The 11,761-nt window shown below is 36.6% G+C and overlaps 3 protein-coding genes across 9 annotated transcripts; 2 read left to right on the top strand and 1 right to left on the bottom strand.

Annotated features, from left to right (window-relative positions):
* The first annotated feature begins 215 nt into the window (after positions 1-215).
* On the top strand, positions 216-2,337 carry LOC129576758 (dynein light chain Tctex-type 5-like). The gene is made up of 4 exons (XM_055462358.1): positions 216-430; positions 1,540-1,592; positions 1,690-1,892; positions 2,000-2,337. Exons 2-4 carry the CDS (start codon positions 1,578-1,580, stop codon positions 2,163-2,165), a joined length of 384 nt encoding a protein of 127 aa, XP_055318333.1. The 5' UTR covers positions 216-430; positions 1,540-1,577; the 3' UTR covers positions 2,166-2,337.
* Positions 2,338-3,148: 811 nt separating this feature from the next.
* LOC129576756 (uncharacterized) lies at positions 3,149-4,996 on the top strand. Its single transcript, XM_055462349.1, has 3 exons — positions 3,149-3,622; positions 3,703-3,776; positions 3,930-4,996. Exons 1-3 carry the CDS (start codon positions 3,427-3,429, stop codon positions 4,923-4,925), a joined length of 1,266 nt encoding a protein of 421 aa, XP_055318324.1. The 5' UTR covers positions 3,149-3,426; the 3' UTR covers positions 4,926-4,996.
* Positions 4,997-5,074: 78 nt separating this feature from the next.
* Positions 5,075-10,994, bottom strand: LOC129576757 (E3 ubiquitin-protein ligase NRDP1). 7 transcript variants are annotated; one of them, XM_055462351.1, is made up of 6 exons: positions 8,418-9,255; positions 8,125-8,300; positions 7,334-7,850; positions 6,771-7,215; positions 6,315-6,480; positions 5,075-6,192 (listed from the first exon to the last, which is right to left on the bottom strand). In XM_055462351.1, the coding sequence occupies exons 3-6, from the start codon at positions 7,564-7,566 to the stop codon at positions 6,089-6,091; spliced, it is 948 nt and encodes a 315-aa protein (XP_055318326.1). In that variant the 5' UTR covers positions 7,567-7,850; positions 8,125-8,300; positions 8,418-9,255; the 3' UTR covers positions 5,075-6,088. The 7 variants fall into 7 exon arrangements, with proteins under 7 accessions (XP_055318326.1, XP_055318325.1, XP_055318331.1 ...); XM_055462350.1 differs by lacking the exons at positions 8,125-8,300; positions 8,418-9,255 and adding an exon at positions 10,589-10,994; XM_055462356.1 differs by lacking the exons at positions 8,125-8,300; positions 8,418-9,255 and adding an exon at positions 9,863-10,595.
* Positions 10,995-11,761: the final 767 nt, after the last annotated feature.

The following is an 11,761-nucleotide window of genomic DNA, read 5'->3' on the forward strand; positions in this document are numbered from 1 at the left end:
TGCGCTTAGTCATGGAAATAGCCCAAAACTGATAATGACGACATATCTACGTCTTACACATTCTTCTTGGTTGCAAAATATTATTGGAATGTTGAGAAAAAGAACGAATCTGGTTCGTTAAAAAAAAAAAAATAGAGAATTGAAATCAACAAGTTGTTTACGTACATATATACAACACCTTGCACACGATGTGCTCGAGTCGTGTTTATCGGATGAAAATCCACTATGAACATATTTTATCGATCAAACATTTTTCGCATCCACACAATTTCCTTATGTTAATCAGTTGAAGGCAAGTATATAGGTTTTTGCACGCGAAGGGCAAAATCATCTAGTTTCGATTTTCATCACAATCGAATTTGGGTTAGTCAATTTGGCAGCGATACAACACACAGTCACACAGTTCCACCGTCGCACAATTGCTTATAAGGTGAGTTAAAGTTGACATCGGATTAAACCGTCATCAAAAAGTTCTGAGTAAATTATTGCGTCTGGCCAATGTAAATACCACGCAATTTTTTGTTGAAACAACAAATCATTGTCATTTTAAATGAAAAAGTGAAACGAACGAGAAAAGATCAAATCATAACATTTTAGCTGAACATTCATTCAACATTCTGGACTACTCAAGCGCGTTGCTATTTAATCACTTTCATAGAAAGATTATGACTTGGTGTTGAGCGAACGAACGAAAAAAAAAACGTATTTGTTTTTGCTTAAATCCAATGGAAGTACAGTGAACAAACCAACAGAAAAGTGATCATGAATGATGATCGATGGATGCATTTTACGCAATTGCCATTGGTTTTTGCCACTTTTCACGCCAATTTATCTCGCCGCAAAACGAAAGAGAACCAAGAAAAACAAACATACGAAAGCGAATCGAATAGATTTTTCGTCAAGTTTATACACCTCGCTCAAAGTACTAAAACGTTGTGTTTTTTTCTTTCTATCATTTACTCTCTCTCTTTCTATGTGAGAGAGAAAACAATTTTTCAAGTGCACGATACACAACCAGATAATAAAAGATGATTATTTCCATGATTTTATTTTACCTTCCTTTTTGTTGCGTTGATTCCTCGGTATATGGCAAATCAAACCACAACAACAACAAATAAATCATGCAAATAATTGTTTTATGCAAATCAACGAATCCGTTTCGTTTGCAAACTAAGCGAAGGTTATGATCGATACTTTGAGAGGCCTATTTCCAGTGTTAGCCATAATAAAATCGATCCCGTATTGTGTGTGTGTGCGTTTGTGTGCGTCATGATAGTAATTAATTGGTTGGAATCAATTTTCGGTTGGAAATTATAGTCCAACGGTTGATAGCTTTTTAAATTGCTCAGCATTTTCGAAGATTGCCTATTCAATTCACAGAATTGTAAGTGGCCGAGCTTGTAAGCATTTTATTTTTCGGTTCTGGCGCTTAACAATTCAAATTCATGTTTACAACGCTTTCAGATTGATTGTTGATGCCTATTTTTGCACTTGATTTTGACGGACACACTTTCAATGTGTTTTCTTTTGTATTCGCAGCTCGCGCAACCTTTTTTTTTGCGGAAATCGCTTTGAAAATGACTGAATCAAGAGTGAGTACGCTGAAAATTACTTTCATTTTGTCTATGATCACTCTATTATGTCTTGAAGATAATAATAATTGTGCAAATTGAAAAAAATAATTTCCAGCATAATTCGTTGGTGCGACTATTGCCCACGTATCGATTAGAACCGAAGAATCCATTTCATACCGAGAAATGTGAGAGTATTTTGAAAACGGTACTTGAATCTGCCTTCGATGAATTTGAATACACGGCCGAAGCCGCTGAAGCAATGGTGCAAAAATTGAGCCAAACCATCTTGGCACAAGTACGAAAGCTCAACTTTGACAGGTATTTTCTTGATTTGTTCTTTACACACACACACTTCCTCTCTCTCTCTCTCTCTCTCTCTCTCTCTCTCTCTCTCTCTCTCTCTCTTTCTCTCTCTCTCTTCTCAGGTACAAATTGATTTGCATCGTTTCCATCGTACAAAATTCAATGCAAGGTCTGTGTGAGTCATATCGATGTTTATGGGACAAAAAACTTGATAAAATTGCCGCTCACGTTTACGAAACACCAAATCTACTTGCAATCGCAACGGTTTATGGTCTTTATTTTGATTGAATTTTTCATAATTATGCCGTTGTTCATGTTAATTGTTAAGCAGAAAAAAATATTCCCCTTCGTTCGCTGTTGTTGTTGTTGTTTTTGTTGTTATAGTTGGAGGCGAACTGTTTTCGATACAGTATGCAAATTATGTCTATTTTTTTGGAAAGTATTTTGATTATATAACAAGAGAGATCTCACACAATCTTCAATAAAGAAAAAAAACTCTTTTACGTGCTAAGACAACCATTGTTTGTTCTACAAAAGATTTCAATAGTTATTATTAGCGTCGAAGAGAACCTGACCTTTTGATATGACAATATAAATTGATTCGATTGCCAATCGATGGATTGGATTTGTAATAATCTGTTTGGCATATGTCAATCGATAGAATAAGACGGTAATCGAAACCTTCTGCAAAGAGCCTTTGCCAAAGACAAAGCCCCGATACATTTCATTCAAGCGCCAAATGTTACACATTTTCGAATAATTCTTTGAGTTAACATTGATTCTCATTCCATTTGATGTCGATCGAAAAACTAGTTGTTAAATTTTGATTTGTTAAAATCGAAAGTGTTGGATTTTCTTGCGAAAAAAAAAAACAAATTTTCATACATTTTCGAGTTGCTAACAATGGTTTTCCTACTTTGTGCGTTTACATCTTTTCACATGAACCGAATTAAAAAAAAAATTATCACGTACAGATATGTTCTGAGTTGACCTTCACTCGAAAATGTCAATCAAAATCGAAGTTAAAGAGAAATAGAAACCATTGTAAATATTACTATAGCAACTCATAGCCGCTTGTTGGTTGCTCCGTCAAAAGTTGCTGCTTAAAGCAAATCGACTAGAAAACTCAACGAAGAAAAAAAAAACTGAAACGTTTCAGATTGAATGCGGTTGAAATACATACAGTTCAATTCGCTTGCGGTAAATTCGATCTGAAAGGTGTAATTGGTGCAAGAGCACAATGCCAAGAAACGCATAGAATTTCCAGTGCATTTCCCTCGCCTTGCCTCGTCTTCAAGTTGAATGGTTCAACGGTGTGGCTGTTTGTGTATGTGTGCAAACGAGCACGCGCTATTTCATTCTTATGACAAACACTTTTGTTTTCTCATTCTCGTCGTCATGGCATCGGAACTATTAACCACTTTCAAACATAGCTAAAGTTCATTGGAACAGATCTCTGACCAAAGAAAAATGTCCAGTTTTGTGTACATTTAAGAAAATTTTAAGTAAAAAAAAAGTTATCTCCACGAAAAACGTATAAATTGATCGAATGGATTGGTCGAATGTGTTGTCGATCCCGCCAAATGAGTTGACATTGGGTGTGTTAGAGGCGATTCCAAATCATTTGTCTTCGATTGATGTGAATGAATTGAATATTGAAGAGCTGCGAAATTTTTTCGAATTGAGTCGTTTTCTAATCAATAGGCTTTCGAATGACGTGCAAAAACATAAGACATTGGGAAAAGGTCAGTTTAATGAAACGTTTTTTTTTTTTCACATGTTACTGAGCAAACCAATTTTTTTTCTGTTCATAACTTCCGGTTAGATTCGGTTGGCGATAAGAAATTGCTCAAAGGCAGTGAAACCAATGAATCTTACTACATTCAAACCATTCAAGAGGTAAGGTTTCTCAGCGCAGAATATGGCGTATTTCCTATTAGTAATAAATTAATGTGATTATTTCCCCTCCTCATCACGCTCATCAACACAATATGGAAATGGAATTTGAAAAAAAAAAAACAAATCAACTACTCAATAAATGATGGTTGGCAGTTAAATCGTGAAATTGCACAGCATGTATTCAACAAAAAGGCCACAACCAACAATGAAGATGGTACTGTGAATGCGTCAAACAGTGCCGATGCTGACTCATCATTGCATCCGTTGGCAATTGATACGAAAAAAGATTTGCTGTGTAAAATCCACGTGAAAAACAAATACATCAAACGATTGCTCAGCGAAAATGATGCGTTGAAAGAGGAAATTGGTCGTCAACAAGAGCAAATACTTGTGTTAAATGTTAGTTTAAAGCAAACGGCTTACAAATTAACCAAGGCAATTGGTGATTTGTCGGAACAAAAGAGTCGCAACCATATGACGGCCGATGATATGGCCGATTTACATGCCAAAATCAATAGCGTACGCGAACAGATGACACGCATCGAATTCGATAAACAAAAGTATAAACACGATGTACTGTATTTGGGCGATGAAATCCAGAAGAAAATCAATCAATGGAATGAACTGTTGCGCCGCAAATACAGTAACCATCAAACGGATGACAAAGTCACGACACTCGATGCCAACGTGAAAATCAAAAATTTCGATGATAATGCCATCGGTCCATCGAACGGTGCCAATAATGTGATCGATGAGCGTTACGATGAAAATCGCTTTGAAGTGAATGTTTTGTCGCAGGCAATCAATAAGCGAAATCTTATCATCACCGAAATGGAAAGCCTATTGATTGATTTAACAATGGAAATATCCCAGTCAGCCGTTGTCATCAATCGCATTATCAAGAATTTGTCCAAACGTGAAACCAACTTTGCAACCAATTTGGAAAAACTACGCACACATTTGGCGAAACTGCTCGATCGTCCCAATATGTTGGAGCATAATGGTTTGCTTGATCGTTCAAGTAAGCTGGAGCATGTTGGCAAAAAAAGTAAAAATGAAATACAAACCGTTTCGAATAAAGGGCATTCAGACAAAATCGCTAAAACGTCAAACCACAAGGAAAAATCCCGACGAAAAGTAAACATTTAATTTTTAAATGATTCAATGACTGTGAAAAAAGGAAAAAAAAATCGAAATAAATATTTATCGTCGTCGTTGTTGTTGTTGTTGTTGTTGTTTCGTAATATGAGAAGAAAATCAGCATTTTTTATTTAAATTCTTTATTTGTTTAAGGGAGCACAATGGACTTAAACTAGGAATTTAATTTAGCATTCATTTAGTTCTGTTGTTTGTTTCTCACTTTACATTTCACTTATAATTCATCCTAAATGTAGTTTCTGACATTTTCATCTAATTTAAATAATTTTGGGTTCTTTTTTTTTACAATGGACCATATTCGGATGATGATCATTCGTGCGTATGTGTATATTTGTGTGAATTGCGCACATGGAAAAGCTGCATTGAGATTTCTCTGCATATCGATAAATTTTAAAACACACGAAGTCACCGAACGATATTTCAGCACTATGCTCTACTCACGAATAAATCCGATTTATTCGATTGGGATTTGATTGAGCAATTCAAGTTAAAAAAAAAGAAAATAAAACCAAGCAATCGAAGAAATAATTTGAATTCTTCACAAAATGTGCTTAGCGGTAATGTTGAGTGTATGTCACAACCGAAAAGCAAATCTGCACTGTAAATGCTATCGTCTAAATTTTGGAGAGCAAGAGACATACAGTGAAAATAAGACGATTCAAACAATAGATGCATGTCTATCAGTGATGGAAATGCTTACGCCACTGTAGTATATCCACTGGCTTATGCTGAAAGTAAGCGTAAGCCAACCATAAGCAATGAATGCGTTTAATGTCATTCGACAGCTGGATAATTTGTATTGGCTTACGACAGCTTAAGCAAAAGTGGAAAATTGTCCAGCCTATTTAACAACACTGATGTCTATGAAATGTTCTGTTCTATATGGTGATTTTTCCTGACTATGAATGAAACGGACTAAATCTATGAAATCGAGCAATTGAGAATTACTATACAAAAATGTAAACATTTTTTCTGAGTGTCCAATAAATGTGTTTCTTCTCTCATATTTTTTTTCGTTTGTTTTTTTTTTGTTTGTTTTCAAAATAAATGTAAAAAAAAACAATGAATTTAATATTTAAAATAGAATTAAAAACCTAATCTCTGTCGATTCTTTGTTTTTTTTTCTGTGTTGGATTGCGCTGCATTTGGGCTGGTTATTCGACTCCATGCGCAAATATCATCACTAATCCTGGTTCGACCATTACGTCATCGCTCATATGCGGGTTGTCACAGCTTAACACTAGTACGGCTTGTTTACCTGAAATGCAATTTTGAACATGTTAGAGCGGATTACGGTGTGAACATTTGATTGATTAATGAGCCAAACACAAAAAAATTTGTCTCTTTTTGTTCGATTGGCCACGATTGATGTTTGCATACCTGGAATTCGTCTACACACATAGTTATCGTACGTCCGACGGTTGTTTTGTCGTGTTTCCAGTGAATTCAGTCCAGGTGGCCATCGTCTCTCATGACACTTTTCCATTAATACTTCTAAAATGTGTGGCGGACAACCGGATTCGGATAGTGCACGTTTGATCATCATCTGTTGGTTAGGAATGAAGGAACAAAAAGTGAAGTGAAACCAATTACTTTCAGTATTACTCATGTAAAACGATGCATTAGACAGTGTAGTGATTTAAAAGTCTAAAAATGGCCAGCAACAGTAACATAACGCGCTAAAAATCCACGCAATTCTCTTAATCCGTTGCACTGGCAGCGCATTTAGACTGTGGCTTAATTCTCAGATTCAAAGCTTGGCGTGTGTTGATAGCGAAACTGAAGTTAAATGGAATGCATGCAGCGGTATGCTTCATTCAAACCGTGAAAAATTACCTGTAAAGCATCATCTGGCGTTGAAATCATACCACCCCAGCGTGTCACACGTGCACGTGCCAATGAATTACTCCAACGTACAACTTCGTCGCGTTCCATTTGATCGGCAATTGCTCTCATCGCTGGATTTGACACTCGCATCGCTCGCATTAGCTCTTTGAACAATTGAAATTCCCGCTTTAATTCATTTATCAACAGATTTTGATCACTGATTTCATTTTTCATATCGACTAATTTCTGTTGCTGCGAATGGATCACCGCACGCAATTCACGAATGCAATTATGATCTTTAAATTCATCTTTGGGTATAATTGAGCCGCAGCCACGTTCACATGGTAACGGTTTCTTTGGATTGTGCTCGCATTCTTCCAGATGATTGCTCAATGCGTCCAATTTTAAAATTTGTGTGCATCCATAAATGGCGTTATCACATGATATGCTCAGTCTGAATGGTGTGGGTGAATGAGTGAGAGAAAGAGAGAGGAAAAAATGAGAAAATTAATTTCAAATGAGAATTGATGTAAATTTGGCTTTTGTAGCCAATGAATGGATGCGTTCCGTACCTGGCTAGTAAATTCTTGAGAATGCGCGGCACTGGACGCAAATTTGTCGTTGTGATTGCGTTTCGGTCAACGGGACAGGTGGGCTGTCGTGATAGCCATTCGGTGATGCAAGCCCTACAGAATGCATGCTCGCACACCGCCGCCTGTAGCGGTTCCTCTAACACACCAGCACAAATGGGGCAAACAAGTTCTTCGTCAACATCACCTTGGAACCGAGTCAACTCGTAACCCATTTTATTGTTTGTTTGTTTGTTTGTGTGTGTGTGTTCTTCTGTTTGCTGCTATGTTTTATTCAAATTGTGCACTTCAAACGGGATCAATGTCGGAGCTCAGCTGACACGAGTCCTTATCCACGGTCTCAAACTTGTGTTTATATATTTTCACGTTGACTGTATATCTCTTTGAGCTTTGTTAAAAAAAACAATTTTCAAATGTCTTTCGTTTCGAAGAATTTCAACACTTTAACCGAGTTTTAAACGGCTCAATTCTCAAACACCACTCATTTCGTCAGTTTATTCTGCAAATAAAAAGAAAATGGAAGAAATGTGAGAAAGAAAACAACACAAAAATATTGACAAATCGCATTTTGAATCATGATAATCTTTAATCAGTGAGTCAATCGATTGTAAATACTATCAAGACGCAAAATCGAAAAGACAAATATGATGCGTAAGAACAGTAGTTTTCCACTGTGTGTCGCCGCCATTCGTGGAGCCACCCACTATTTTGTTTTTCTTCTTTCGTACGAAACAAGAGATAAGTAGCAATAAAAAGCAAAGAAAAAACGCAACTTATTCTTAAAGTGATGATTAACTACGCACGACACACAAAACGACACATATGTTGTTATTGACTGCACTGAGCGTGTACGTTATGTTACATTCAAACAAAATCGAAACCACTTTCGTTTCGTTTCTTTTCTTTCATTTGATTGTTGTTTTATTTTTTCGGGGGTTCAGATCGTGTACTTTGCGATCACCGATTTTGCCAACGGTGGATAAATTATCAATTTCATGCAATGGTAGGAGACAAGAAAATTCAAATGAAAACCAATGAATTGTAGCGAATTTTGTGGGCGACATACGATTTATTTGTTCATTCGTTTTATTTGCGACAGAATATATACGGTGTTGTGTGTGTGTGTGGCTGTGGTTGTTGTTGGTATCGCTTGATGTGATTCGGTTCGCGAGACAGTGTAAAATTGTGAATGACGACTCAAAGCCAAAACGAGAAGAAAGAGATCTATATCAGCCGAAAGTATTGCACCGCATGCTTTCTTTTGCTGCTACACCTATCGTGGCGAATACAGCGCGAATAACAGCAATAACAATGAAATACTATACAAAAAAAACACACCAATTAATTCATTTGATTTATTTTTCTTTCGTTTCTTCGGTGCTGTCTCTGTCTGTCCGCCTCTCTTTCTCTCGCACGCGCCGCACTCGCCATTCTCGGCCAGTACAATGCCCAATTATAAAACAAACCACACACTCAACAGCAACAACAACAAAAATAAATAAACCGATCGCCTTGTTACTTGAATATTTTTGTGCGTTTTACAGCGAGAGGGAAGGAGAGAGAGAGATACCATCGCATTGAATATCTCAATCGATAGGTGTTTTCTTTTTGTCTGTCTGTCTATTTGTCAGCGTTTCCGTAACATACAAATTTGCAGGCACCGGTTCAACCCGTGAATAGTTGCTTTATTTTATCGATTTGTGGCTGTTATTGTTGTTGGTTGTTTCGTTGTTCAGGTTCAACCTCATTATAATGAGTTTCCCTTATTCGCAATTGTTTCGATTCGGTTCCTGCGATAGGTTTCTCTCTGTATCTCTCTATTGCTTTCTCACTTGCTCTCTGTCTCCCGCTCCCTCGCTCACTCACTCTCTCTCTCTCAAACGAATGTGAACAAGAAACGTGAATGACACTGAAATTGAAATCACCAATCATACACTTGTTTTTGGACACGCATTTAATGTTTTTTTTTGGTCACATCTAATTATCAACACCGTCCTTCGTCAGCAGCAGCAGAACAATGCCAATAACGCATCGATATCGAAAATTAAGACGAAATTTGTACACACAAGAAATGAGAGACAGATTTTAAAAGAAAAAGAAGGAAAAACAAAACAAATAATATAAAAAAAAACAATAGTACGAATGGTATCGACAACACAGAACAACGAACTAGGAACAGCAACAGTGGAAATGAGATCAATATTGATAAATTGCGTGCTGTATACTTTGTCGCTTGTCATCCGAAAATAACAAAAGAAGAAAAAAAAATTTTCGCTTGATTTTGTTTTGTCTTTCGTTCGTACAGGTTCACTCTATTTTGACGAAAACACTTCCAATTAATCATACGAAAATATTATTTCGCAAAACGACAACACTTTGAATTCGCGAAAGCACACAATGAAATCGCACACCAAAGGAAACGACATGAAAATAATGAAATAAAACAACAACAACACAACAAAAACAACAATTTTCAATGGATACAAAAACACGGATTATTTCATCACTTACGTTGCATCGAAATGAGTATTGTCTATAAAATACTTGTGCTGTGTTATAAACACAAATGTCGTCGAAATGAAAATGAAAATTTTGTTTTATTTTTCCGTTGCAAATTCTCTGCCGTATCAAAATTGATACATCGCCTTTCCGTCTAAGAATGGACGAAAACAACAGAACAGTTGGGCCACACACAAAAATCTACGTATATTTGATTTGAAACAGTGTATCCGATGTGTAGTATGAAAAGACGACGAAGGAAAAAAAAAACAACAATGGCACAAACATTTCACCATGCTCTACGAATCATATAAACACACAAATACCCACATACAGACACCTCACGCAGACATACGAGCGCGCTCTCACACGCGCCCAACACGACGATGTCGACCTGAGAAAGACATTCACTCAGTTTATTTCATACATGCACATGGGCACATCGTGCCGTGGTCCCTTTTAATGTCGACATTTTGAAGCACACACAATTCCCTATCGTCTGTATTTATGTATCGATTTGGCGAGACAGATGCAGAGCACCAAACCCCCCAAAAAAAAACACGAACGACGAAAGAGAGCCACGAAATGAAATGAAATTAAACGGAATATATACGGACAGACCCGAAAGAGATACATATGCGGCACAATTCACACACAGAGAAAAACCGTCCAGCGCAATAAATACACGCATCAGAATTTTAAAGCTCAAACACACAAACAATGGGAACAATGAAATACCTGCAATATTCACAACACGTTCATCAAAATAGTGAATCGCACACGATTTATGTACGGGCAGAATGATGGACGAATGAATCGATGGACACACATATATTCGCGCGCGATCTCAATCTCGATATATCGCCCATTTCTGTCACACTCCCTACGAACTATTTCTTTCACATTGGCAGCGCTGACGTTTTTTTTTCTTCTTCTTCTCCTTTATTCGATTCAGTTCGATGTGTTTGAGCGTAAATCAAATTGATTCGCCACAACAGAAAACTAACAACTCATGCATATATGCATCATCGGTTTGTTTGACGACAATGAAAGAGACGAGAATAAGGTTTTTTTTTTAGATTTATTGGTCTCTTTCTTTTTTATTTGCTTTTGCGAGCACAAAGCATTTTGATATGTCAATTTTGGGCTGGTTGCTTGCTCGTGAAATGGTGACAACGTGAGTTTTGACAGCGTATCAGTCACGCCAATGCTACTGGATTTTGAACGGAGATTTGGCGCGGAAATAGAATGAATATCTATTAATTTTGAGTCCATATATGCTGGACGCACTCTTCCACTTTTGGAAGAAGGATTTACACATTTTGTAACAGCGACACCTGAGAACCGTACTCAACTTCAATTTTCTTCGGGAATCGTACTAAACCCATTCTTTCTATTTCTTCTCCTGTTCCATTCAACACGGATGAATATCGACAGTTTAGGTGTATAAAAGAACAATAGCTTATTTTTTTTCTTCTTTCAGCGTCCCTTGATCTTCTTGTGATTTCTCAATTTATATTTCACTTCGGTTGATTTTATAGGATAATCGTGCTATTAGTAAGGAAGTCATTTGGAAAGAAATACCCTGAGTTTCGAGCGAATTGAATAGTGCAGCGCCATCTATTGTATTTACAAGGCACTTCCTCTCAGAGCAACTATATTGGTTGTATATTTTTATTTAAAAAAAATCCTGAAAAACTTGAACGAAACGAAAAGAATATGAAAATTAGTTTTTTCCCAAATTTTTGTTATTCATTGAATTCAAATTATTTTGCTTATAAATTGAACATTTTAAATGCCATTGGTGCCAAACACCTACCTTAAACACATTTAAAAAAAAAGGTGTATTGTTCAAATAGAGAGCTGAGACAGGCAAAACAATAACCAAATACTATCTCCGGATTTTTGAGT

The sequence above is a fragment of the Sitodiplosis mosellana genome, unplaced genomic scaffold (genome assembly GCF_009176505.1).
Source record: "Sitodiplosis mosellana isolate CC-2019 unplaced genomic scaffold, AAFC_SMos_1.0 Smas_scaffold_6191, whole genome shotgun sequence".
Classification (NCBI taxonomy): Eukaryota; Metazoa; Arthropoda; class Insecta; order Diptera; family Cecidomyiidae; genus Sitodiplosis; species Sitodiplosis mosellana.

Excerpts from the sequence above, each read along its gene's own strand:
- LOC129576758 (XM_055462358.1), top strand. Across the intron at positions 1,893-1,999 it reads CGAAAGCTCAACTTTGACAG|GTACAAATTGATTTGCATCG; the intron begins GTATTTTCTTGA and ends CTCTCTTCTCAG.
- LOC129576756 (XM_055462349.1), top strand. The coding sequence starts at position 3,427 with ATGGATTGGTCGAATGTGTTGTCGATCCCGCCAAATGAGTTGACATTG. Across the intron at positions 3,623-3,702 it reads ACATAAGACATTGGGAAAAG|ATTCGGTTGGCGATAAGAAA; the intron begins GTCAGTTTAATG and ends ACTTCCGGTTAG. Across the intron at positions 3,777-3,929 it reads ACATTCAAACCATTCAAGAG|TTAAATCGTGAAATTGCACA; the intron begins GTAAGGTTTCTC and ends GATGGTTGGCAG.
- LOC129576757 (XM_055462350.1), bottom strand. The coding sequence starts at position 7,566 with ATGGGTTACGAGTTGACTCGGTTCCAAGGTGATGTTGACGAAGAACTT. Across the intron at positions 6,481-6,770 it reads CGCCAGATGATGCTTTACAG|ATGATGATCAAACGTGCACT; the intron begins GTAATTTTTCAC and ends CCTAACCAACAG. Across the intron at positions 6,193-6,314 it reads TGTGTGTAGACGAATTCCAG|GTAAACAAGCCGTACTAGTG; the intron begins GTATGCAAACAT and ends ATTGCATTTCAG.